Raw genomic sequence first — 26,196 nt, forward strand, 5'->3', positions numbered from 1 at the left:
ATAAAATGAAAACAAATAAATTTTTAAGAGTTCATGGAAATGTATATTATGAAAAAATGCATGGATTTCAAATACTTTTTTGCACTGAAATAACTATCTTTTAAAAAGGGTGTATTTATTTATTTGAAAGGCAGAGTTACACAGAGAAGGAGATCTTCTGTCCACTGGTTCACTCCCCAAATGGCTGCAACAGCCAGGGTTGGGCCAGGCAGAAACCAGGAGCCAGGAGCTTCTTCCTGGTCTCCCTTGTGGGTGCAGGGGCCCAAGCACTTGGGCCATATTCTACTGCTTTCCCAGGAGCATCAGCAGGGAGCTGGATCAGAAATAGAGCAGCCAGGACATGAACCAGCACTCATATGGGCTACTGGCATTATAGGTGGTGGCTTAACCTGCTGTGCCACAATGCCAGCCCCGATAACTTTATTTTTTTACTTTAAATTTTCCATGAATTTTTTGAAGTACCCTTGTATCGTATGAAAAGTCAAAGAATACTAACAACAATAACAATAGCCTTCTTGCCCAGCGTCTCCTAATTATTTTAGACGTGTGTTCTCTAGAGGCTCTGACAGAATCCTAGATAAACAGGGGTTTATTTCTTGTCCACTGGGAACTGAACAGGTATAACGAGTCTGCTGTCTGAGGCTGATGGGGCCATTGCTCTCTCTTTCTCCTTCTTCATATTATCCGTGTTTTATTTTATTTATTTATTATTTTTTTATTTGACAGTTTGAGTTATAGACAGTGAGAGAGAGAGACAGAGAGATAGGTTTTCCATCCGTTGGTTCACTCCCCAAATGGCCGCTACGGCCAGCGCACCGCGCTGATCCAAAGGCAGGAGCCAGGTGCTTCTTCCTGGTCTCCCACGCGGGTGCAGGGGCCAAGCACTTGGGCCATCCTCCACTGCACTCCCGGGCCACAGCAGAGAGCTGGCCTGGAAGAGGAGCAACCAGGACTAGAACCCGGTGCCCATATGGGATTCCAGCGCCACAGGCGGAGGATTAACCAAGTGAGCCAAGGTGCCGGCCCTTATCCATGTTTTCTAAGTGGTTCTTCACTTCATCACGTGTCAGTAAGCAAGAATGGGCAGGGCGAAGAATGGGGAGAAGGCCATGCTCCCTCCCTTTGAGAACATGACCTAGAAGTTGCCTCTGCCCTGTGCCCGAGGGCCATAACTGGCTGCAAGGGAAGCTGAGCAGTGCTGCTGTTAGCCCGGCAGCCACAAGCCCCGCTCAGCCTCCCGTTGCTGAATCAGAAGAGGCAGATAGAGCAGTCAACTGGCAGTGTCTACACAGCCTTTGCTCTCATGGACCTCCACATCCGTGTCATGTGCCCACATTGCTGTGTCTCAGTTCACATTGCCTAGTGTCTTTCACTCTGACCTCACCTTCCAGCCTGCTACCAACAGTGTATCATGTTGGCAGGATTTGCAGATATGCATGTCTCCTTTGAGAAGGGCCTGCTATGAAATCAGAGGCACAGGTCCCAACTCTGAGAAGCGAGTCCGCATGTGGCTGGCTCTGGCAGCTTGTGCCACCCAGGTCATACATCTGGACCCTAGCCTTGGAGAGCAGTTGGGGTTGCACTTCACTCTGTCCCCACCACACCCTGGCCTGTGCTTCCTGACACCCCAGGTCAAAGAAGGTAAACACTGGCTTCAAGGGGCCAGCACTGTGATGCAGGGGGCTAAGACTCCACCTCCGGCACTGGCATCACATATGGGTGCCAATTTGTGTCCCTGCTGTTCCACTTCCAATCCAAAGCTTTGCTTATGGCCTGGGAGGACAGTAAAAGATGACCCAAGTGCTTGGTCCCCTTTGCCCACTTGGGAGTCCCAAGGGAAGCTCCTGGCTCCTGGCTTTAGATCAACCCTGCTCCAGCTGTTGCAGTCAGTTGGGGAGTGAACCAGTGAATGGAAGACTTCTCTCTCTGTGACTCTGCCTCTCAAATAAATAAATAAAAATCTAAAAGAACAACAACAAAAAACTAGCTTAGATGCATACAGAGCCTACCTTTACCTCTCTGAAATATGAATCCTAAATTCTGGGTTTGAGTGGGGGGTTTTATAAAATACATCTTAGAGAATTACATGAAGTCTTAAAACACAGCAAGTGTTGTAAATCATGAGAGGCTATGCATTGTCAGTTACATGTGTTGTCAATATTCAGAGCCCAGTTTGTACACCTCTCGTCCTTTCTCACCCTGGGGCTTTATTTAGTTCTTCCTGCCTCTGCCCTACACTCAGTAAAGATCTGTGCACACGCGTGTGCAGCTTAGTGTGAAACTGATACAGTGTTTGGGTAAATCCCAGTGGCTTTATTATGACCACATAAATAATGTTCCCAGGTGAGCCAAGCTTATACTGTGATTATATTTTCATTTTTACTTTTAACTTCTGTTCTTCCTGAAATTCATAATGTCGTCTTTTTTTTTTTCATTTGCTTTGTGTTTTTTGACCCTCCCCAAAGCCCTTTGAGACTCTTCTGAATACAATTTCCTGCGTATTCCCACTTGCCAGATCATCTGCCGATTTCCTCATTTTCCTGAAGATGCCTCCCAGGACCCTCTGCTGTGCTTGCATCTGACCTGGCCACTGTGCAGACAGAAGCCAGGAGAGTGCGCATCCAGACCCTCCCTCTGTCTTCATTCTGTGGATGTCCCTACTCTTTTTTTCTCTATTGAATTCTCTAATTCCTGGAGCCCAGATCTGTCTCTTTTTTGATCTACCCCATTGTTTTACTGGAACACATCCTCTAGTATCTCCTAAGAAAAAGGTACTTGGGAAGGAACCATTTTGTCTCAGGATATCTGGGACTCTGTCTTCTCTCCTGTTCATGTTCTGCTCCCTACCCACTTCCATCTTCAAGTGTTACGGTTTGGGATTTCAGATGTCTCCTAGTTCCACCGTAGATGGATTGTGTCTCTCATTCTTCTGTACAAGGGATCTTCAAAAAGTCCATGGAAATGAGTATTATGAAAAGCACTATGTGTAGATTTCCATTATTTTGGAACAAAACAAACTTATGTTTAAATTCCACTTTCCCACAAACTTTATGAGGTCCCCGATTACACTTGAAGTATTTTTCAAAAGGACAAACTGATGATGGGACTATCTTTACAATCTGGAAAGCAAAATGCTGTTTTTGCTTATTTGTTTATGAGCATAGATGAACATTCTCTCATGTGCTTGTGTAATCTGTTGATTTTTCCCCCCGGGTGTGAATTATCTATTAATACTCTTCAAAGGACAAATTCTTTAACAAATTAGCATGAAACACAGACGTTCTGGTGCTGCTTCTCTTCCTCGTCTCTGAGGTTCAGCTGGTGTTGCCGCCTGAGCTGCCCGGAGCCCACAGCTATTCTGTTCTCATTTTCAGATTGCCTCACACCTGTGATGGCTGTGAACATGCTCACCCAGCAGGAAGTCCCTGTCGTCATCACGGCCAGCGCTGACTTCGAAGGCTCTCTGGATTCAAAAATAGGTAAGGAGCTATTGAAATATAATCCCAATAATATACTTTAAAGGCTGAGGATCAGAATACTTGCCTGTTGCTGGCAACTGGCAGAACTGTGGATTCCTAGTCTGCTTTGCTTCTTTGTAAAAATGACTGCATTCTTCAAAAAGTTCATGGAAAATGGAATCAAAAGATTGTTTATTTTGGTGCAGAATGTTTTTGAAATCCATGCATGATATTTTCATGATGTCCATTTTCGGTGAACTTGTTTTTGAAGACCCCTTATATATCACACCTTGTTAGATGCTATTGAGAATAATTTTTTTAAAAAAGTCTGGTTCATGACTCTTTAAAAAAAAGATTGATTTATTTATTTGAAAGGCAGAAGGAGAGGCAGAGAGAGAGAGGGCTTCCATCCACTGGTTCACTCCCCAAATGGCCACAACAGCTAGAGCTGGGCCCATCTGAAGCCAGGAGCCAGGAGCATCTTCCACGTGGGTGCAGGAACCCAAAGACTTGGGCCATCTTCTACTGCTTTCCCAGGCCATAGCACAGAGTTGGATCTGAATTGGAGCAGCCAGGAGTCAAACCGGCGCCCATATGGGATGCCGGCGCTTCAGGCCAGGGCGTTAATCTGCTGTGCCACAGTGCCAGACCCCATATCTGCACAGAGTTGGTGACCCGTATCCCTATGATGTGGGCAGTGATACAAGGCTGAGGAAAACCCAGTTTCCACGTTCATCCAGCCTGAGCAGCTCTGCACTGGGGGCTCAGGACACACGTGGGCACACGTGACCCACGTGGGCTGGGTTTGGTGAAGGATTGGTTGGGGACGTGCACTTGAGCTGCTCAGAAGAGGAAGGTGACACAGTGGTGAAACTGAAGGCCTGTTTGGAGCTGTGAATTGGACATCCTTGGCAGTCTTCCCCATTCGTGAGCGTCAAAGCTGTCGTCACCTAAGAGGAAGAACGGGGGGATGGGAACCTAGAGGCAGCTCTGATGTCCCAGTCCTCAGGATAGACCTGTGTATCTCCCGGTACCAGCCGGCATCCCTAATGCTGAGATCAGTTTTTGGGTAAATGATTTGAAGAGGCACCAAAGCAGAAAAGCAGTACCACGCCATTGTGGCCGTCTGCCTCTGAACATTTTAACACAGGAAGCGTGCTGTTCAAGGAAGTAATTCCGTTTATCCATTTGCTCATCAGTAACATTTATTAACACAGCCAGCCGGGATAACCAATAAATCAGGGTCTTGTTGATATGGCTTTGGGAGTGGGGTTTGTTTATTTGATATTTTGGGTCAACTCCTTGAACAATACCGAGAATTAGGAAGGGGAATTTAGGTAGGCATAGAAAATTGTTTTTCCAATTGTGTTGAAACTGTTTTTCCTGTTGTCTTGATTTCCCATAGTTGAAAAATTAACATTTCTAAATTCTTGTTTCTTGTCCTCCCAAGAAAAATGAAAATGGAAATAAACAAGAGATAAGGCAGTGTTTTCCCCGTGCCCCATCCAGTGTTAGCAATAGCTCGCTTCCCGGAGCCTCACTCCACAACACCATGGGCCAGAACATTCTTTATGTGGCCAAGTCCATTTGGGGGTCATGATGCCCAGCTTCCAAACCACGCGCTGCGGGACGCAGGGGTGACCATGCCCTCCTCACCTTGCCCTGCGTCCCCAGCTAATCCCAGCTTGGGCCGGAATTGGGGGAGGGGAATGCTGCCCACCACAGCCCCTCCCCCCACAAGGCCCTTACAGAACCCATGGGAAAAACTGAGCCTTGTGCCCCCTGCAGCCAAAGCAGCAGCCGTGACCCCACCGTGTGCGCACTGCTTCACCCCTTCAAGGGCCCCGGGCGGGCTGCAGAATGGAGGTCGACTCGGGCTGTACCCTTATCTTCAGGAACAAAACACAGTTGCCAGCCTGCCACCTCCTGGCTGAGCAGATCTTTCTGGGGTGCCAGGAAATGCTGGCGGAGGCAGCCACTGGCCGGGCACTGGGGAGGCTGGGGAAGAGGCTCCCCCAGCCGCCTGGGATCCGCTGTTTCAGCGACAGAGATTTGTGTATTTTAGCATTGCAGCTATTTAAAAAGAAAAAGAAACCAAGCCAAGGACAAAGACTGAAAGGAAATGCCACCGGCCTGGCAGCCTGGGTGTGTGCGAGTGGTGGGTTTCTCTAAGACCGTGTACTGTTTTCCCCTTGCCTGTGACGTGGTCGCATAGGTACTTCGGTGCTGTCGGTTGGTTGTGATTCGGGCACTTAAAAAGATGCTTTGTGTCTCTTCCCCTCTGAATAGGAATTCCCAGCACGAGCTCAGAGGACAGGATGCTAGCCCACGCCTTGGGCCTACCCTACTCTGAAGTCATTGAGACTTTGCCGGACGGCACAGAGAGACTGAGCCACTCTGCTGAGGTCGGTGCCCCTAGGCCTGAGACAGACGGCGTCCTCCTAAAGCCCTGACCTTGGTGGCAGTTTGGCGAGCTGTCGTCCCTCTGGGGCCAGTGACAGCCTGCCCCCGCCTCCCCAACCTGTCCCCACCTCTAAGTCTGCAGCTTTGTTCCTTCATCTTCAGGATAAGTTTGTCAGCTCCGTGTCTATCTCCTTCTGCAATAGTATGGTATCGAAGTAACTTCACTGTGTCTTGGGAATCTCCTGCCTGAGAAAGAGTCTTTCCCAAGGAATCTCGGGGGTGGGGGGGGGGGGCAGTGGAAATTGGCCCTTCCTGGGAGAGGCAGCTGTTGTCTCCAGATGACTGATTTATGTCCCCCTGAAGGTGAGCTCCCAGAAGGCAGCAGAGAAGTTCTGATTGGAGTTTATTTGGTCGAGGTTGTCTCTGGCTCACAGGAGGCAGCAGCTTTTGAAGAGGGTGCATCTGGCCGGATTTGAACCCAGCCTCTTGGGTGGAGCGAGACCAGAGAGTGATGGAAGAGGCAGGGGAGGGAGGGGCGTGGTTGAGAGCAGTGAGTCTCAAGCTGGAGCTCCCAGCAGAACCACCAGGTGGGCTTGTTACACACGTGGCCTGGCTCCTCCCCTGAGGTATGGTTCAGTCATCTCAGGTGGGTGGGACCCACAAATTTGCATATCTAGAAAGTGTCTGGTGCTATTGCTCACTGCGGCTGGCCTGGTTTAGAACCTTGCCGCTTAAAGTCTTGTCCCCAGATTGGTGACATTGGCAGCACTTGTCAGAAGGGTGGAATCTCAGACCAAGATCTCTGTGTGATTTCTATGCACGTTAAAGTTTAAGCATACCGTAGCACTCATTCCTTTTTTTTTTTTTTCATTTTATTTTTAAATTATTTGAAAGGCAGAGATAGAAGGATGGAGAGGGAGAGGGAGATCTTCAATCTGCTAGCTCACCCCACAGATGGCCACAGCAGCTTGTGGCTGAGCCAGGCTGAAGCCAGGAGCCAAGAGCTTCCTCCAGGTCTCCTACTTGGGTGACAGGAGCTCGAGGACTTGAGACATCTCCTGCTGCTTTCCCAGGTGCACTAACAGGGAGCTGGATTAGAAATGGAGCAGCCAGGACTTGAACCTACGCCTACATGGGATGCCAGCACCTGGAGCACTTTTTTTTTTTTTTAAGATTTACTTATTTTATTTGAAAGTCAGAGTTAGACAGAGAGAGAGCGAGAGAGAGAAGTCTTCCAAACACTGGTTCACTCCCCAATTGGCTGCAACGGCCAGAGCTGCACCTATCTGAAGCCAGGAGCCAGGAGCCAGGAGCTTCTTCCAGGTCTTCCACAAGGGTGCAGGAGCCCAAGGACTTGGACCAACCCCTACTGCTTTCCCAGGCCATAGCAGAGAGCTGGATCGGAAGTGGAGCAGCCAGGACTCAAACAGGCACCTATATGGGATGCTGGCACTGCAGGCAGCATCTTTTCGTAACTGCTATGCCACAGTGCTGGCCCTGAGCACTTGTTCTTAAACATGGCTGTAAATTGGAAGTATCCAGGAAGTGTTTTAAAATACCAATGCCTGGGGTCCCACCCCAACGTTCAGAGTTAATGGTTGTTGGTGAGGACTTGGATTGGACATCAAGAGCGGTCAGAGCTTTCCAGGTGTTTCTCATGTGCAGCAGGATCTGGGAACGCCTGGGCTAGCATGGTGATCCCACATCTGGCCGTGTCTCTGAATCACCCGAGAGGTGCTTCCTGGCCCTGCCCTGGGTGATCCTGACTCCGTCAGACCTGAACATGCAGGTTTTTCAGGTTTCTGATACAACTACAGATTTTTTTCCTTTCTAAAGAGTGACTTCATTTTCTGTCCACATGTTTGTGTCTTCATTTCTTTTTTCTTTCTTTTTTTTTTTTTTTTTTTTTTGACAGGCAGAGTGGACAGTGAGAGAGAGACAGAGAGAAAGGTCTTCCTTTGCCGTTGGTTCACCCTCCAATGGCTGCCACGGCCGGTGCGCTGTGGCCAGCGCGCCGCACTGATCCGATGGCAGGAGCCAGGTGCTTCTCCTGGTCTCCCATGGGGTGCAGGGCCCAAGCACTTGGGCCATCCTCCACTGCACTTCCTGGCCACAGCAGAGAGCTGGCCTGGAAGAGGGGCAACCGGGACAGAATCCGGCGCCCCGACCAGGACTAGAACCCGGTGTGCCGGCGCCGCAAGGCAGAGGATTAGCCTAGTGAGCCGTGGTGCTGGCCAGCCTTCATTTCTTACATCACACCCCTCAAGACGCGAATCTATCAGTGAGATACCGAACCTTCAGCCTCTTTCTAGACCTTGTTGGAGTGTGCTTCTTGCAGGGGAAGCCGATCTAAGCTAAAGTGTCTGTGAGGGAGCCCTGTTTAGCCCTCCGTAGTGGAGAAAGGGCACACCAGGGCCAAAATTCGGTCTGGAGTGCTCAGAGAGACACCTGTGCCTCCGTGTGGGCTTGCGAGCTCCCTGGCTTCCCGCACACTGCCTTGGTGCTCTGGTGGAGAGGATCAGGAGTTCTTTCTGTGAGTGGAGGGAGGACGGAGGGGGCAAGCCTGCTTCATCCGTGAGGTTCTGGGACAGAAGGCAGTGGTGCACGGAGAAGACAGACTTCAAAGGGAACTCATATCTGCATCATTCGACCTGCTAACAGAGAGCCGGACATGGAGCATCTTCCCGGGGCTTGAGGGGTTCCTTGGTGGGGAGCTATGTACACCAGGGACCTTCAAATGCCTGCGGAAACAGCTGCCTTTGGGAAGCAGCTGCGCTTTCATCCTCTGTACCCCAGGACTGTCAGCCCCTTGAGGACGGGGCAGACCCCCAGTGCACGTAGGTGTGCAAGAAGTATTCACTGACCCAATCACAGCCCACCCATGACCCTGGCTGTTAGCAAGACGCTCTGAAAAGCTGCAGGTGGACAGGGAACTGCTCTGTGTGCTGTTAGTGTTTTGGCCTGCTGTCTGTGAGATGGGAGCATTTAAACCACACAGAGTGGTCCAGTTCCCCAAGCCAGGGTCCCAGTTCCTTCCCTTGCTCGCCTGGGTTCTTCTGCTCCGGGATGATACTGAGTTCTTTTCTGGAAGTTCCTCTCCTCCCCCTCCCCACAGGTGAGCAGTCAGTAAGCATACAGGCTCTGCGCTGTTCACCAGCAACTAAGTGCTGATACTTGGTGTTTTGTAAGTATGGTGGGACTGCGGTGATGAGGATACCAGAGCCAGCTCACCCATTAGACCTGGTGGGCATGGGGCCTGGATCCCCTCTCTCCACCCCAGTACTTTCAGAGACCTCCCAAGAGGTTTTAATTTCTTCCAAAGTCAAGAGGAAAGTGAACTTTCAGGGTCAGAAGTCATACTCGTCTTTACAGCAACAGTGGTAACATTTTTAAGGTTAATCATAAGGAGGAGTCCCCTCCCTACTCCCCCACCAACACAAGCCTAAGGCAGCCCCTTGCTGAACCTGGCAGTGGGGGTGGGGACTTGTCTCATGCCGGGAGCAACAGTGCCCTGTCTCTCCCTCTCAGTTCACAGGTATGAGCCGGCAGGATGCTTTCCTGGCCCTGACTCAGAAAGCCCGGGAGAAGAGAGTGGGAGGAGACGTGACAAGTGACAAACTGAAAGACTGGCTGATCTCACGGCAGCGCTACTGGGGCACGCCGATCCCCATTGTCCACTGCCCGGCCTGCGGCCCCGTGCCTGTGCCCCTGGAGGACTTGCCCGTGACCTTGCCCAGCATCACGGCCTTCACCGGCAAGGGTGGCTCCCCACTGGCCACGGCCACAGAGTGGGTGAACTGCTCCTGCCCCAGGTAGGGAGCCATGTCCCCGCAGCAGCGCCACCAGCCTCTCTCCCCCTCCCTCTCCCCCTCCTGGTGCTACCCTCCTAACCATTTTCCTGTGAATTGCATTAGGCTGGAAAGAATCCTGCAGCTCTTTCCAGACCCTTGAGAGAAGGGTGTGCAGCCTGTGGCCGCTGTGGCGGGCGCCCTCCCCCTCTGAGCTGTCGGAAGAAGCAGGTTGTCAATTCAAACCTTTCCCGGAAGTGTCAGATCCCACAGGTGGAACATCTACACGTTTCCACTGTGTTTTTTTTTTTTTTTTTTTTTTTTTTGAAGATTTTATTTATTTGAGAGGTAGAGTTACAGACAGTGAGAGAGAGAGAGAAAGGTCTTCCTTCTGTTGGTTCACTCCCCAAATGGCTGCTACAGCCGGCGCGCCGTGCCAGTCCGAAGCCAGGAGCCAGGTGCTTCCTCCTGGTCTCCCATGGGGTGCAGGGCCCAAGCACTTGGGCCATCCTCCACTGCCTTCCCGGGCCACAGCAGAGAGCTGGACTGGAAGAGGAGAAACCGGGACTAGAACCGGTGCCCATATGGGATGCCAGTGCCACAGAATTAACCTAGTGCGCCACAGCGCCAGCTCCTCCACCATGGTTTTGTAAAAGATCAGTCTCTTCTATTTTTGTATCCCAGGTTGCTTCCTGGAGACGAGAGGGGACAGTTTCTCTTCTCTGCTTTTTGGTTTTCCAACATGGGGACAGTGGTGACAGTGGAGACTGGACCCCAAGGAGCAGAGCAGGAGCTAAGAAGGGACCTGTGCTCAGGGACTTCCTTCGTAATAAACTGAAACTCGTGCTTCCTCTCTGCTCACTTCGGAAGTGCTGTTAGGTTTTTCTGTCAATTCACTGACTCATCTCAAGTGTGATTTTTATGGTGCCATTTTGGTTGATTAAACAAAAAATAACAGCCATCGAGGCCCAGTGTTTTCCTCCTGCTGTCTTACGCTGCCGTGTAGGCCAGATGAGGATGTTTGAAACAGCTCAGTGCTCTCAGTCCAGAGCTGCCTTCCCGGCTTGGTAACGGTAGCCACAGAGTACAGTTGAAAGTCTGGGGCCGGAGAGGCGGAGTGTGTCAGCTTCAGGTTCCGGTGCTGCCTCTTCCCCAGCTCTCTGGCATGGGGGAAGTCGCTTCGGCTCTCAGAGCCTCAGTTCCTTCATTAGGGACTTAAATCACCCGCGGGAAGGACGTCCAGAGACTCGGGTGCACACGCTGATCTGTGTGGTGGCACCCGGCAGGTACTCGGTAAATGGAAGCGCTACCGCCGCCCAGCCAGAGACCTGCCGGGCCATGATGCCAGTAATGGAGCTTGTAGGTGGGAACTTGGGCAGCCCTGGGCCGTTTTAGGGTAAAACGTTTGCCACAGGAGGAAGACAGCAGGCCACCTTTGTGGATAAGCCATGCCGAAGGGGCTCCCCGCAGCTGCGGCCTTGGTGGGGCTGTGCTCCCCCTCCCTGACTTCAGAATTCTGGGAGGGTGGAACCCAGAACTTGGTGTTGACAACACATCCTGCAAGATTCTTTATTTTCTTTAAAGATTTATTATTTATTTATTTGAAAGGCAGAGTTACAGAGAGGCAGAGGTAGGGAGAGAGGTCTTTCATCCACTGGTTCATTTGCCAGGTGGCCATAGCAGCCAGAGCAGGGCCGATCCAAAGCCAGGAGCCCAGAGCTTCTTCGGGGTCTCCCACATGGGTGCAGGGGCCAAGGACTTGGGCCATCTTTCACTGCTTTTCCAGGCCATTAGCAGGGAGCTGGATAGGAAGTGGAGCAGCTGAGACTCCAACTGGCACCCACATGGAATGCTGGCACTGCAGGCAGTGGCTTGACCCTCCTATTGAGCTCTGTGACCTTGGGCAGGTTTCTTACCCTCTCTGAACCTAGTCACTGCACTGTGGAGCAGGGGTTGAGTAGTAGTAGGACTCCTGGGGATTAAATGAGACAACACCTGTGCTTCAGTACCTGCTACCCGGTCTTAGTATTCTTACTACCACAGTAACACTAGTGAGGTCATCATCACTCTTGCCGCTCACCCAGCTCTCCTTGTGAGCAGTACAATGTGTTGTGTTCCGTGTAACCAGGCCTTTCAAGAGGAAGTCAGCGTGGCGAGCATCCGCCAGGGCGATGCCTTGCATCCACGCAGCCTGCACTTGCTTCCTCTCTGGAAGCAGTGCACAAGTAGCTGAGGAGGAAAACGTCGCCTTTATCTTCTAATTATTTCTCAAAATAGAAGTGTGTTCTGGTTGATTGCTCACCAAATGAAAAGACCTGTCTTTCATTTAGAGGCACTCCTGAGACCAGCAGCCCCTGGCGGTGGAAACAGGATTCCCTTAGGAAGCACCTGTGCTCCCGGTGCAGGGGGTCCCTGGAGTCCTGAGTCCCTGCCAGATTTGGGGCTCCCACACTCTTTGCTCAGCCGCTTCGGTTTAATCGGCTGACATGGGGGAAGGGAAGGCAGGGGAGGGGAGGGGTGACTGTTTCCTTCAGTAACAGAGGGAAACATCAACAATTCATGGGAAATGGAATATTTTTAAGAATTCAGAGCTGACACCCGTGGCATGGCAGGTTAGGCCACCGCAGGGAACACCTGCTTCCTGTATGGGAGTTCCAGTTCAAGTCCTGGCTACTGTGCTTTCTGCTAATGCAACCTGGGAGGCAGCAGATGATGGTCCAAGTGCTTGGGCCCCTGCCACCCACATGGGAGACCCAGAGAGCATTCCAGGCTCCTGGCTTTGGCCTAGCCCAGCCCTGGTTGTTGTGGGCATTTGGGGAGTGAGCCAGCGGATGGGATCTCAATCTCTCCCCCCCCCCCCCCTTTTGTGTGTGTGTGGTGTATATGTGTGTTATTCTGCCTGTCAAATAGATGAAAATAAGCATAAAGGAAAAAAAAGAAAACCCTAAGAGTCTCTGACTCTTTTAAAAAAAGGTTTATTGTGTTGCAAAGATATTTTGAAACCCACGTAGCTTTGTACAGTATATATTCTATACATAATACATAATTTCCATGAACCTTTCATGCGCAGGAATTTCAACTGTTTTTTCCTCCAAATAGATTTACTTTGTGATGCCATTTTTCATTGAAAATTTTAAAGTAGCCTCGTAAATAGCCTCTTAGAGCCAGCAGGAACTGCCTCACCGATTCAGGATACAAATACAACCCTTTTCTTCTTCTTTTTTAAAATTAAAAGCAGCCCGAAGCCCTCACCTGCTGATTCAGTGAAAGGTGTGTCTAGTTGCTCTTGGGACTCCCTGTCCCACTCCCTGAGTCTCCTAGGAACCGCCTCCTCCCCCCAGGACATTCACTGCCCAAGGTGCAATATTTGCAGAGGTGGTTGGCCCTGCGTACACGTATCAGAGGGGAGAGCTGGGGTCTGAGCTGGGCGCTCCTGCTGTGGCACCGCACTGCACTCGGGGCCCCGTGCACAGCCGGCCATCTGCAGCTCTGGGGGAGTGCTCAGGAGGAGCTGAGCCCTCGCCTGTACCAGGCTTGGCCAAGGGCACCCTCTCTTGTGTTCCTAGCCCTTTGGCACCTGGTTGTTCGAATTGCACAGGCCCGTACCCCGAGGGATGTCACTACGAGCGAGTGCAGCACTGTGCCCTCGTGGGCCTTGGTCCCCCGTGCATATCCGTCCCTTGGGAATGGAGTACTTGCTGCTTCCAGCTCTCACACCCCAGGGCTCTCGTCACACTTGCATAGGAGCCTGCCTTTAGGCAGCGGGGTGGAGGGGCTTCTGGTGCTGCGGTGTTTGCCAATTTCTGTGGGGCATGTCCTCCCAGCAAGGCCAATTTCAAGCTCCTGGCTTGACATCACTTGTCAAGGAGTTGGGAGTTGACTCTCGCAAGCTGGTATGAGCTGGCTCCATCCGACCAGTGCCTTTGCGTGATTGATTTTCCTTAGGTGGCCCCAACGGGTGTCTGCACCAACCTCCCTGGAGCAGAAGTAGGGAAAAGCCAAGTTCATTCTGCATCAGACCCTGCTGCGTTTGGTTCCTCTCTCTCCGTGCACTGATTTGCTTCATAAGCATCACGAAGCAGGCACTGGCTGAAGGCAGTCTTGACCCGTGCAGAAAGCAGACACCTAATCCTGGTTGGTTTCCTACCAGGTTCGAGTGGGAGAAGTGGAGAATATATGATGCTTTTCATTGTTGAAGGTTGCGATTTTTATTTTGTAAATTTCTTTAGGGCATCACGGAGAATCTAAAAGGAGAGCTTTCTCTGAAGTGTCTTTTCACGACGTGGCATTATACTTAAGACATGTTAAATTCATGCCCATTTCATAGCTTTCTCAAGAGCTGGTGGAAAACTGCAGTAAAATTTAAAGAGAGACCCGTGGATGAGCTTCATTTATTTCTCAGGTGCAAGGGAGCAGCCAGGAGAGAGACGGACACGATGGATACCTTTGTTGATTCCGCATGGTACTACTTCCGGTACACTGACCCTCAGAATCCGCACAGGTAAAGCCCCCACCAACCATCCCGGAGTGCGTGTCACTTGGGGCCCTCCAATAACAAACATCGCGGTAAATTAGATGTGCAGGAGACTTGCAGAGACGCCTATGCAGGACAGAGGGGAGAGGAGCAGGAGAGCCCTTAGACTGCTGTGCGGTGTGATGAGGAAAGCCGAGCCTCAGACCACGGTGCAGCTCTGGGGAAGCCTCAGCCAGGCTGGCAGGGAGCCCCGGGCAGAGCGGGTCGGCTTCAGAGGCCCAGGGCTGGCCAGTGGCTCGGCACGCGTCCCCTCTGCTTGATCCTGGGAGGGTGCAGGCTGATGTGAACACCAGATGGGATCCACAGGTGATGATGTGGGAAGCTGTTGGTCTGCTGTGCCCTTGAAAACAGCGGTGTGTGTGTGTGTGTGTGTGTGTGTGTGTTAAATTATTAAGTTAGGTTATTCACAGCCAGATGAATCCAAAGAGAAGACCAGTTTCAAAGGAAACAGTAAAAGAAAGGAAATGATCCTGTAAGCTCCTCCTGAGAGGGCGCTGCCTTCGTGGGATTGCCAGGATGTGGGGCGGACACTGAAGTTAAGCTGCTGCCCTCGGGTGGGGTCGCGCCGCCACTCTCACCACTTCCTGCTCACTGCACCCTGGGAGGCAGCAGCGGGTGGCTCCAGTACTTAGGCCCCTACCACCCATGGAGGAGACCCAGATGGAGCTCCTGGCTTCCGCCTGACCCACCCTTGGTTGGTGCAGGCATTTGGGGAGTGAACCAGCAGATGAAAGATCTCTCTCTCTTTCTCTCTCTGCTTTTCAAGTAAAAATAAACTTTCCAAACAAAAGATATTATTCAACTAAAAACAATGATGTGACTATACAGGGATGGTAGGAGATGGGGAGTGTGTGACATGTGAGTAGCATTGTCTCCCATCACGTACAGATAGATAATGTCCCAACTTGATAATCGATAAAGAGTATAGACATGTTGCTTAGTAATTCCTGGAAGAAACTGCTGGAACCACTAAAAGTGGCTAAGGGACAGGTTAGGGGGTGGGGGAGAATTCGAGCTGGAGGCCACTGCTTTCAGCACTACTTGATTTTTCGGCTGCATTCAGGGTTTTGTTTTGTTTGTTTTTTGGTCAAGAAGGGAACAAAATTAAAGGAAAGATAGCAGGAGGTAAAGAGAGAGACTGAAATGTAAAGGGAACAATTATGGAGGCCAGGAAAGGTGTGTAGACTGTGCTGGAAAGGACCCTGCCAGAGTCTCTTGTCCCTCATGGAATATTCTGGAACATGTGAAAGTGCACTCTTCTCTTCGTGGGTTGTGAAAGACTTTATTTGTGGCCGCCTGGGTGCTCCCCTCCTGCCCCAGGAAGGCGTGGGATCCCGAGTCAGCGGCACCTAGCAAAGGCAGGAAGGGTGCAGGGTGCCTCCCGTGACCAGGAACCACCAGCATGGCCCTGTCCAGCCCCCAGAGGGTCCCTCTTCAGTGCCTTCCTTGTCAAAGGGGCCAGGGGCTGCTGGTGCTCTCCAGCTTAGACTGCAAGGGCAGGCCGGCGCCTCCGCAAGGAGAGCCTTCATGCAGACCCCGGGCTGGTGCCAGGTACGGCGTGAGACCTTCGCAGCCTCTTCGGGGGGAGTGCAGAGCACTTCACTTCCTGTGTGGTGTGCGTGACTTGCGTGATTGTTCCAGCTCTGCCTGGTTCCCTATGTAGAGATCATCACCCCGAGCTGGGACCACTTTCAGCCTGAATTTACCCCAAACTTGACTTCAGGCGAAATAGCATCCCTCCCTTCCCTTTCTTTATGTCCCCTGGGTCAACCATGGAGTTTCCTTCGGGTACGATTTTGCACAAAAAAATTTTACCAAACTGATGTTGTAGTGGCAGAGACCAGCCTACGCCCCTGCTGAGGGACAGGCTCCCGCTCCCAGCCCCAGAGCTGGAGCCGGCCACAGAGTGCAGAGCCTCCCAAGGCAAAGGCTTTCTTTTCTTTTTTTTTTTTTTTTTTTTTAAGGATTTATTTATTTATTTGAAAGGAAGAGTTACACAGAGAGAGGAGAGGCAGAGATAGAGATGGAAGTCTTCCATCCACTGGTTCACTCCCCAGATGGCCACAACGACCGGAGCTGTGCTGAACTGAAGCCAGGAGCTTCTTCCAGGTCTCCCACATGGGTGCAGGGGCCCACGGTCATCTTCCACTGCTTTCCTAGTCCATAGCAGGGAGCTGGATGGGAAGTGGAGCTGCCGGGACATTGGCCAGCACCCATATGGGATGCTGGCACTGCAGGCGGCAGCTTTACCCACTCTGCCACAGCACCAGCTCCAACAAAGTGTTTCTTGCTTGGTTGACAAAGTGTCCCCTCAGGAGTGGACAGGTCTGTCCCAGTTAGGAGTGGGAGTGTGAGGAAGGCTTTCTCTTAGCATCTGTTGTCTACAAAGTATCTATTAGGTAAGGAAGAGTTACTGGGCTACTTTATGACAATCTGCCCTCGGTGCCACCCTTGTGGCATTCAGGAAGTCCTGCACAGGCTTTTGCTGACTGACTGTATTTTATGGTTACTTGTAACAGTAACATTGAGTTTCTGTTTTAAAATGAACAGCATCTACATGTTACTCTTGATCATAAACACCACATTGCCCTCTGTCGGTCAGAACTGAGAAATCTCAACTGCCTAACTGTAATAAAAATGGAAATACATCTAGATACTCAAATATACGCTGTACCAAAACGCCTGTTGCTGGAACGTTTTGTTCTTCCCTCTTTGCAGACAAATTAGAATCGTTGCAGTCCATCAGTCACGTCTTCAGTGAGGGTTTCTCCTTCATTACATAATCTTTTCCTCTTATTTATATTTTAAGAAGGAAAATCACATATTCCCCGACACAGTTCATCTCACAGCATAGGCAGGTTCCAGTACGTTCTTGTATACAGTTGTGCCACTTTGGGGTTTTCAAAATTCCTGTTCTGCCTCTCACAGCCCTTTTGATGCGGCGTCGGCAGATTACTGGATGCCTGTGGATTTGTACATTGGAGGGAAAGAACATGCTGTCATGCACTTGTTCTATGCACGATTCTTCAGTCATTTTTGCCACGATCAGAACATGGTGAAACACAGGTGAGCAGTTCTACTCCTTTTTAGGAGAATCCGGTTCCTGCGGCAGCAGCTTGTGGCCGGAGCCGGTTCTTCGGAAGCACGCGCATGTTTGTAGCAGGTGTATTTGAGAGTCCTTATCAACCCTGACTGTTTGAGGCTGTGGCCAGTGCTGTTGCGTGCTGGCAAAGAATCTAGCCTTCTGTGCTTTTCTGTTGATAGAGCTGAGCTAAATTACTCGTCATGTTTACTTGTGAGACCAAAGAGAGTGGACCGTGACGTTAACCTGGCTCTGTAATCGTGTCTCCTGTGAGTCACCCTGATCATTCGGTTCCTCTGCGTGAGCTCTGCTGCTGAGTGTGGCCGAGTCCTGCTTTGACGGATGCAGCCCTCCATCGGTGGGCGCAGTGGATTGGAAGACAGGGAACCACATTGTAAATCTGTTGATAAATTCTGTTCCCACTGGCCTATAATCTGCTCCTCAGATGTTCAAAGAATATGGGCATGTGATTTTTATCTCGTGGAATGCATCATACTAAAGTCTATACTCACATATACTCATCGTGTATCTAAGGTGTGGTGCAATTTAAAGAAATGAACATACTGCCCCACTCCTCAGTCCAGGAGATAGAACATTCCAGTTTCCTTAGAAAGCCCAGGGTGCCCCTCCCGAATCACATCACCCCATTTCCTGCGCCCATCACCCCTTCCCCAGCCAGCGCCTATCCTGAATTTGAATTACTCACTTTCTTGCTTTTCCTTACATAAACGTACACATATATTTTTAAAGAATGTCTGTGGTTTGGTCTTCCTGTGTTTGAACTTCACCAAAGTAGAAGCATATTCCATGTATTCTGTCTTGTTTTCGTCACTCAGTGCAGATTTTTTTGCAATTCAGTTGATGCACGAGGCTGTGTTTCGTGTTTCACTGCTGTGAGGTGTCCCACTGTGCAGAGTGGAGTTTCCAGTTCAGAACCTGGTTTCTGTGTCTTGCCACCGTCCATTGCTGGGGAGTTTCGTGCAGTCACGGACAAACAGCCGTGCACATTCTTGCACGTGGTTCCTGACAGATGCGGGTCAGCATTTCCTTAGAGTGCATGCCTGGACGTACACTTGCTCACGGGGAGCGTATGTGCTTACTCAGCTGGGTCCCCCCATCTTCAGTAAGCTTCCTCTCACCCAGCCTGCAGAGTTAGCCAAACCGAGGGGCGCATCGCGGCCCACTGTGTCAGCTGCGTTTGAATTCCCAGACACTGGTTACTTAACGAAGCTCAGCACGCTTTGCTGTGTCTGTAGATCTCTGTTCCTCACGTGACATCTCTGTGTGTCCTTGGCCCTTGTTTCTTCTGGGTTGTCTGTTTCTTACCAACTTCCAGGAGTTTTGTAAGTATTCTAGATAATACTAATCCTTTTTCAGGTTAGAGAGGCGATTGGATGTTCTATGGGTGAGCGTTTGGCACAACTAAGGCCCTGCTTGAGACGCCTTGTCCCACACTGGGGTGCCCACTCGGGAGTACCTGGTTTGACTCCCGGCTGCTCCACTTCCAGTCCAGCCTCCCGTTGCTGTGTGCCTTGGGAGGTGACAAGAGATGGCTCAGGTTCCCTGCCGCCCTGATGGGAAGCTTCAGTTGTGTTCCAGGCTCCTGGCTTTGACTCAGCCCAGCCCTGGCTATTGCAGGCGTTTGGGAAGTGAACCAGCGGATAGAAGATTGATTGATTGCTTGATCTATTTATCTATCTCTTAACTTTTTCAAATAAAATGAAAATTACTTAATGAAATTACAATATTCTGAAGGATGTTGTATTAAACAGACAAACCAAAGAGCAGCAAAACCCCTGTGACAGCTGGAGTGAAAGTCCCAGGCACCGTGCTTCTAGCAGCGTGGCACAGAGGAGCCTGGATTGCTGCCCTGGGGCCAAACAAAACGGGGCAGTGCCAGAGAGGATATAAAATACACGGCTCCGACCGAGTCCCTGCACTGGCAGGGCGTCAACGACGACAGGCGGAGCCCTCGCTCAGGGACACGCAGCTCCCACAGCCAGGCTCCCGCTGCGGCCACGGCACGCCTTCTCTAGTTCTTGGCTGATTCTCTGGGGTTCTCCCATGAACAGAAGTCCTCAGCTAACTGCAGTGACCCTGGTCCTTCTCCTCTGTGACTGTTGCTTCTGGAGTCGGCATACCATTGATGCAGCCGTCCAACCTGTCACCACTCCCCGGGGGACCCTGTCCACTACTGGACAAGGGGTCAGACAGGCCAGGGCTGCTGCTGGGCTCCTGGCCCGTCTGTCTGCCTGCCTTTTGCTGCACTAGTTGTCTGCTGCCTTCATTATTTTTCTTTTACAAGTCTTGGTATCTAGTTGTTCTTTTTCTTCTCTTCAGGACACTTGGCCAGGGTGGAACCTTTGTTCTTGCATGTAAATCTTAGATTGGGCTTGTCAGATCCACAGAAGTACCTACTGGGAACATAACTGGAGGTGCATCTGAACTATGTTTTACCAGTGTCTGTCTTTTTTTTTTTTTTTTTTTAAGATTTATTTTATTTATTTGAAAGACAGAGTTACACAGAGAGGTAGAGACAGAGAGATGGTTGCAACAGCCGGAGCTATGCTGATCCAAAGCCAGGAGCCAGGAGCTTCTTCCAGGTCTCCCACATGGGTACAAGGGCCCAAGGACTTGGGCCATCTTCTGCTTTCGCAGGCCATAGCCGAGAGCTGGATTGGAAGAGGAGCAGCCGGGACTAGAATGGTGCCCATAAGGGATGCTGGTGCTTCAGGCCAGGAATTTAACCCACAGTGCCACAGCGCTGGCCCCTTATCAGTGTCTCTCTCCTCGCTCTTCCTCCTTACATCTTATGTCTTATTTTCTTTCGTGAAGACCCATCTGTTAATTTTTGTCTGAAATGTATTTATTTCAAGCTCTTGAGCAAGAGAGGGAGGGTAAGAGAGGGAGAGATCCTATGCCCTCTGGTTGATTCCCCAAATGCCTACAATAAATGGGGCTGGGCTGGGCCAGGCCAGGCCAAAGCCAGGAGCCAGGAACTCCATCTAGGTCTTCCCTGTGGGTGGCAGGGGAACAGACCCCCAGGGTGCACGTTAGCAGGAAGCTGGATCAGAAAGGGAGTCAAGACTCCATACCAAGTACTCCAGTTTGGGGTGCTGGTGTCTCAAGCATCAACCTCACCCACTGCACTACACTACGTACCCCTAAGCCTCATTTTCAAAAGACACTTGCATTTGATTTAGAGTTCCAAGTTGACAGTTTATCCCAGACCATTTTCTGGATTCTTTGTTGCCAATGGGAAGTCAGCAGTGGCTCCAGCTTGGTTTGTCGCTGCCTCTGGACAGATCCGTCTGTTCCTTCCGTTTGCTGTTCAGGCATTCTCTTTGACTTTGGTGTTGAGTTTATCTTCTGTGCTTAGGTGCAGATTTGGGATGTGGGGCTTCTTGAATCTGAAGGATGGCATTTCAAAGGTTCTCTGTCACCGTCTCTTCAAGTAGTATCTCTTCCTCATGCCACTTCAGTGTCTTCTTCTTCCGTCACTCCGCCTGAGGCGTGTAGACCTCAACAGTCTGCGTTCGCTTCCTTGCGTTGTCCTTTCACCTGTCTCTCTGCTTCCCCAGGCTGCGTTTGGGAGATTTCTTTACATCTCTCTTTGAACTTTCTAGTTGTCTCTCTTGCTCTAAAGTACTGACGAGCCCATTCTTTGGTTTTTTAGTTTCAGTACTTATGTTCTTTACCTTGGGAAGCTCTAGGGTTTTTCTCCCTCCTTTGCATCGTTTGAAAGCTTTCTTTCCTAGGATACATTCAGTGTAACTATTTCATATCTCTGACTGGCGATTATATGCCTGTGGTCATTGTCAGTCTGATTTAGACTTGTGCTGTTTCTACATTTGTGGCTTTTTGCTTCCATGTGTGAATCTGTGTGTGTGTGTGTGTGTGTGTTTGCATGTGTGTGAGTCTGTCTGTGTGTGAGAGTCTGTGAGTCTGTGTGTGTGGTGTGTGAGAGAATCTGTGAGTCTGTCTCTATGTGTGTGTCCATGTGTGTGAGTCTGTGTGTATGTGAGTTTGTATGTAGTGTGTGTCTGTGTGTGTGAGAGAATCTATGTGTCTGTGTGTGTGAGTCTAAATATGTGCATGTAAGAGTGTGAGTCTGTGTATGTGTGTATGAGTATGTTTTGTATATGTATGAGTGTGTGTGAGTCTGTGTGTATGTGGGGTGTGTGCGCGTGTGTGTGTGTGATATGAGTCTTGTGTGTGTAAGTCTGTGTGTATGTGTGAGTCACTGTGTATGTGTTTGTGTCTGTGTGTGTGTGATATCTTTAACCAATAGCTTTTATTCCTTGAACCTTTATGTGCAGGGTTTCTTGGCGCCTTCGTGCTGGAGATAATTTGTGTTCGCTTCTCCCTGTTGCCTGGAGATGTTCCCAACCCAACACCGCTTTAAATTAAATTCTCTGCCTGCAGCTTTTAGGCCCCCACAGGTAGCATGAGTGCAGCCCCAAACCCACAGGGAGTCAGCTCGTACTTACAGGTTCTCCAGGGAGATGTCTTTCTTTGCTTTGTTTTCCACTGATCTCCATGGCCATGATGGGCAAGGCCCCTTGCTTCTCTGTTCTACACCACACGCTTCTTTCTACTTCCATTTCCCTTGGACAGCGCCTGCCTTGTCTGGGGGTGTCCTCCTAGGCCCCAGGGCTGCTCAGGCCCAGGTGTTCTGCCCCATCTCCTTGATCCATGCCGTGCACAGAAGGGCAGGATCACGGGGCTCCCTAGATAACCCGAGGGGAAGCTGGCTTCGGGCGCTGTGTTTCCCTGGGTGTTGTTGTTGATGATGATGGTGTTGTTTCACCAGTGCAGTGACACATTCAGAGCAGTGTGTTTTATACCCTTCGCTGGCTTCTCCCCCTGTTTCGCATCAGAACAATAAGTCAGGCTCCCTTCTCTGCCTGCCACCAAAAGCATAGTGCCTAGAGTTTTTTTTTTATTTCAGTTGTCACTGAGTTTTCTGTTTGTTTAAGTACAGTATCTTTTAGACCATTTTTTAATTACAGAGAAGGCAGAGGAAGTGTCTGATTATCTACCTATCAGGGAGACCCATAACAACAGTTGAAAAAATAAAAAGTAAGATATGTCTGAGATGAAAATTTTTGCTGCACAAAGTAGACCTTAGCATTGCTCTCCTTATCCTTCATCCCCACCCCCTCAACTTCTGCCAGAAAAAAAAGCACTTTGCTTCTCTCCATGTGTATGTTTTTATTAATATATTCATTTTACATGTTACTTGTATTATGTACCTGTCATTTGTCTTTCTGGTGTTTGTTTTTAAATATAGATTGATTTGGAAGCCAGACTAATGGAGAAGGCGAGGCTGAGCCAGGCTGTAGCCAGGAGCCAGGAACTCTATCCTGGTCTCCAATGTGGGTGGCAGGGGCCCAAGCACTTGGGCCATCATCTGCTGCCTCCGAGGTGCGTTAAGAGAAAGCTGGATTGGAAGTAGAGCAACCAGAACCCCAACACAGCGCCAGCCCCACTCCCATCTTGTTTTTTGGGGGGAGTTTATTAATGTAGCTTGGTGACCTTTTTTTTTTCCCCCCCAAAAAATCTGTTTATTTGAAAGGCAGAATTACAGAGAGAGAGAGAGAGATCTCCCATCTGCTGGTTCACTCCCCAAATTGCCGCAACGGCTGGAGCCGGGGCAATACAAAGCCAGGGGCCAGGAGCAACTTTCAGGTCTCCCACGTGGGTGCAGAGGTCTAAGCACTTGGACCATCTTCCACTGCCTTCCCAGGCCGCTAGCAGGGAGCTGGATTGGAAGTGGAGCGGCCAGTACTTGAACCAGAGCCCATATGGGATGCCGGCGCCACAGGCAGAAGCCCAGCTTGTGCCACAGCTCCGGCCATGGCTTGGTGATCTTTGTATAGCAGCACATATAAAGCTCCCATTCTTTTAAATTTATGTGTGATGTTCCATCATACAAATATACTGTAATTTATTTAAATAACCACCTATTTTCCAATTACTCTCTCACATACACAAACAAACAAACAAACAAACAAAACCAGCGACCCTCTTTATAAATATCCCTAGCAAGTATCTGGAGGGTGCTTGTAGGGGCAGGCCGTAACATTAGAGATCCTGGGTCAGAGGACAGAGGACGGACCCTCTGGGATCTTTGGCAAAGTGGATAAAGCCTGCATCCCACATGGGTGGCAGTTCATGTGCCCGCTGCTCCACTTCCCTTCCAGCTCTCTGCTCACGGCCTGGGAAAAGCAGCAGAGGATGGCCAAAGTGCTTGGGCCCCTGCCATCCACACGGGAGACCCGGATGCAGCTCATGGCTCCTGGCTTCTTCCTGGCCCAGCCTTGGCCATTGCAGCCATCTGGGAAGTGAACCAACAGTTGGAAGATCTCTTTCTCTCCCTCTGTGTGTGTGTCTTTCTCTGTAACTCTGCCTTTCAAATAAATGAAATTGTTTAAAAACTAACAAGATCTCCTGACACGCCTGTCGCACAGCCGGAAGCCCAGCTTCCCGGGGTGAAGCACACGGGGCTCTCCCCCCCGCCACACACACCCCCTGCACCCTGTGCTGGACCCAGCTCGCCGACTCTGCGTTTGCACACGTGGGTTCTGAAAGTCTGCAGTGCAGAAAACTAATTTAGAGTTCAAATTAAGTGCTTAACCTAATTTTCTCCTCATTAGCGCCAGAGCCCTTCCTGTGGGTAAGTAAACAGATGTCGCTCAGAAGGGCACTGAGCACATTAGCAACGTGAGCCCTCAGTAGATGGACCTCGGGTTATAGAACGGACACTTAGACAGACCTTGGGTTATAGAACGGACACTTAGCTGGACCTCGGGTTATAGAACGGACACTTAGCTAGACCTTGGGTTATAGAACGGACACTTAGCTGGACCTTGGGTTATAGAACGGACACTTAGACAGACCTCGGGTTATAGAACGGACACTTAGACAGACCTCGGGTTATAGAACGGACACTTCTGCTTTGCATTTCCTCTTCCCTCCCCCCTTCTTTTAATATTTTTTTTTTTTCACTTTATTTGAAAGAGATCGGGATCTTCCAGCTGCTGGTTCACTGGCCAAGATGCCCACTACAGCCAGGGCTGGACCAGGCTACAGCCAGGAGCCCAGAACCCAACCCAGGTCTCCTGTGTGGGTGGCAGAAACCACGTACTTGAGCCCCTCGCCTGCTGTCTCCCCGGGGTCCCACTAGGCGGTAGCTGGCTCAGAAGCGGGGGAACCAGGACTGAAGCAGGCACGCTGAGATAGGATATGAACGCCTCAGGCCGCACCACAGTAGCCCCAGGTGGAGGTGAGATAAAGAGCAGACACAGCATGAATGTTTTCTTCCCACGTGGGCAGAGACACAGACCCCACGGGAGTCCTTTCTCCCTCACAGGAGGGCATATTTCTGCCACTTTCTGAATAATTGTTCTGTAGACCAGTCATTCATTGGTCAGTGTCTTTAGATGTAGGACAGGATCTCACCATTTTTATGACTTTTTTTTTTTTTTTTTTTTTTTGACAGGCAGAGTTAAACAGTGAGAGAGAGAGACAGAGAGAAAGGTCTTCCTTCCATTGGTTCACCCCCTAAATGGCCGCCACGGCCAGTGTGCTGCACCAATCCAAAGCCAGGAGCCAGGTACTTCCTCCTGGTCTCCCATGCAGGTGCAGGGCCCAAGCGCTTGGGCCATCCTCCACTGCCTTCCCGGGCCACAGCAGAGAGCTGGACTGAAAGAGGAGCAACCGGGACAGAATCCGGCACCCCAACTGGGACTAGAACCCAGGGTGCCGGCGTCGCAGGCGGAGGATTAGCCAAGTGAGCCGCTACACCAGCCATATGACTTCTTTATAATGGTTTAAAACTGCATTTAGGAAGGAAGACAGGGCCAGCGCTGTGGCGCAGTGGGTTAAGCCAGCTATATTGTCGCCATCCCATATGGGGACCGGTTCAAGTCCCAGCTGTTCCGTGTCAGATCCAGCTCCCTGCTGGTGCACCTGGGAGAGCAGCAGAGGATGGCCCAAGTGCTTGGGCCCTGCACCCACGTGGGAGACCCAGATGGAGTTCCAGGCTCCTGGCTTTGGCTTGACCCAGCCCCAGCTGTTGCAGCCCTTTGAGGTCTCTGTAACTGCCTTTCAAGTAAATATATAAATCTTTAAAAGCAAAAAGAAGGAAGAGCAGCTTGCAGTATCCCAACAGCGTTTTAAAGTACCGTTTCGGGTATGACTTCGTTTCTCTTCACAGACGTCTATTTCTAAGTTGTGGAGCTTCCGAAAAGTAAGTTCTGGTCAACTCTGTGGAGCAGCTGTGTGCAGCTACTTTGGTTTTTAAATTCCTTCCAGAGCAGTAAGATTCCATTCCATGTTCCCCTCCCTAAAGAGACTAAAGTCCTGGAAAGGACATTTAAAAAAAATAAAGATTTATTTGTTTATTTAATTTATTTATTTGAAAGGCAGAGTGAGAGAGAGAGAGAGAGAGATCTTCCATGTGCTGGTTCACTCCCCAGATGGCCACAATGGCTGGGGCTGGGGCTGGGCCAGGCTGGAGCCAGGAGCTTCATCCTGGTCTCCCAGGTTAGGTAGCAGGGGCTCAAGCGCTTGGGCCATTCTCTGCTGCTCTTCTCAGGCCATTAGCAGGGACCTGGATGGGAAGTGGAGCAGCCAGGACACAAATAAGCTCTCATAAGGGATGCCGGCATCACAGGCGGTGGCTTTTACCCACCACGCCACAACACCAGCCCCGCCCTTTCCTGGTTTCTAAGAGTCCCAGACATGCCTTGCATCGCCTACGTGGTTGGGTTTGCAGTGTGAACTTTCCAAAGGTCTCCAGGGTGTTCACAGGAGAAGGTATACAAATGATCAATAATCATACTCTAAAATGCTTCCCTCACTGGCTGTCCAGGAAACGCAGGTGAATCAGCAGTGAGAAGCCACCTCGCACGCAGCCAGGAAGCT

General features: G+C 50.4%; 1 protein-coding gene across 7 annotated transcripts in view; it reads left to right on the top strand.

The window, feature by feature from the left end:
- LARS2 (leucyl-tRNA synthetase 2, mitochondrial) overlaps positions 1-26,196 on the top strand; it is a 288,717-nt gene that overhangs the window by 234,318 nt on the left and 28,203 nt on the right. For all 7 annotated transcript variants that reach the window (XR_007921592.2, XM_051851689.2, XM_051851691.2 and 4 more), the window contains 5 exons: positions 3,375-3,479; positions 5,748-5,863; positions 9,390-9,673; positions 14,052-14,150; positions 17,112-17,249. Coding sequence is in view for 6 of the 7 variants with exons in the window: in XM_051851689.2 (XP_051707649.2) it covers positions 3,375-3,479; positions 5,748-5,863; positions 9,390-9,673; positions 14,052-14,150; positions 17,112-17,249 (742 nt within the window). In the remaining variant the exon portion in view is untranslated. The remainder of the gene's footprint in view (positions 1-3,374; positions 3,480-5,747; positions 5,864-9,389; positions 9,674-14,051; positions 14,151-17,111; positions 17,250-26,196) is intronic.

Source organism: Oryctolagus cuniculus, chromosome 10 (assembly GCF_964237555.1).
Source record: "Oryctolagus cuniculus chromosome 10, mOryCun1.1, whole genome shotgun sequence".
NCBI classification, from domain to species: Eukaryota; Metazoa; Chordata; class Mammalia; order Lagomorpha; family Leporidae; genus Oryctolagus; species Oryctolagus cuniculus.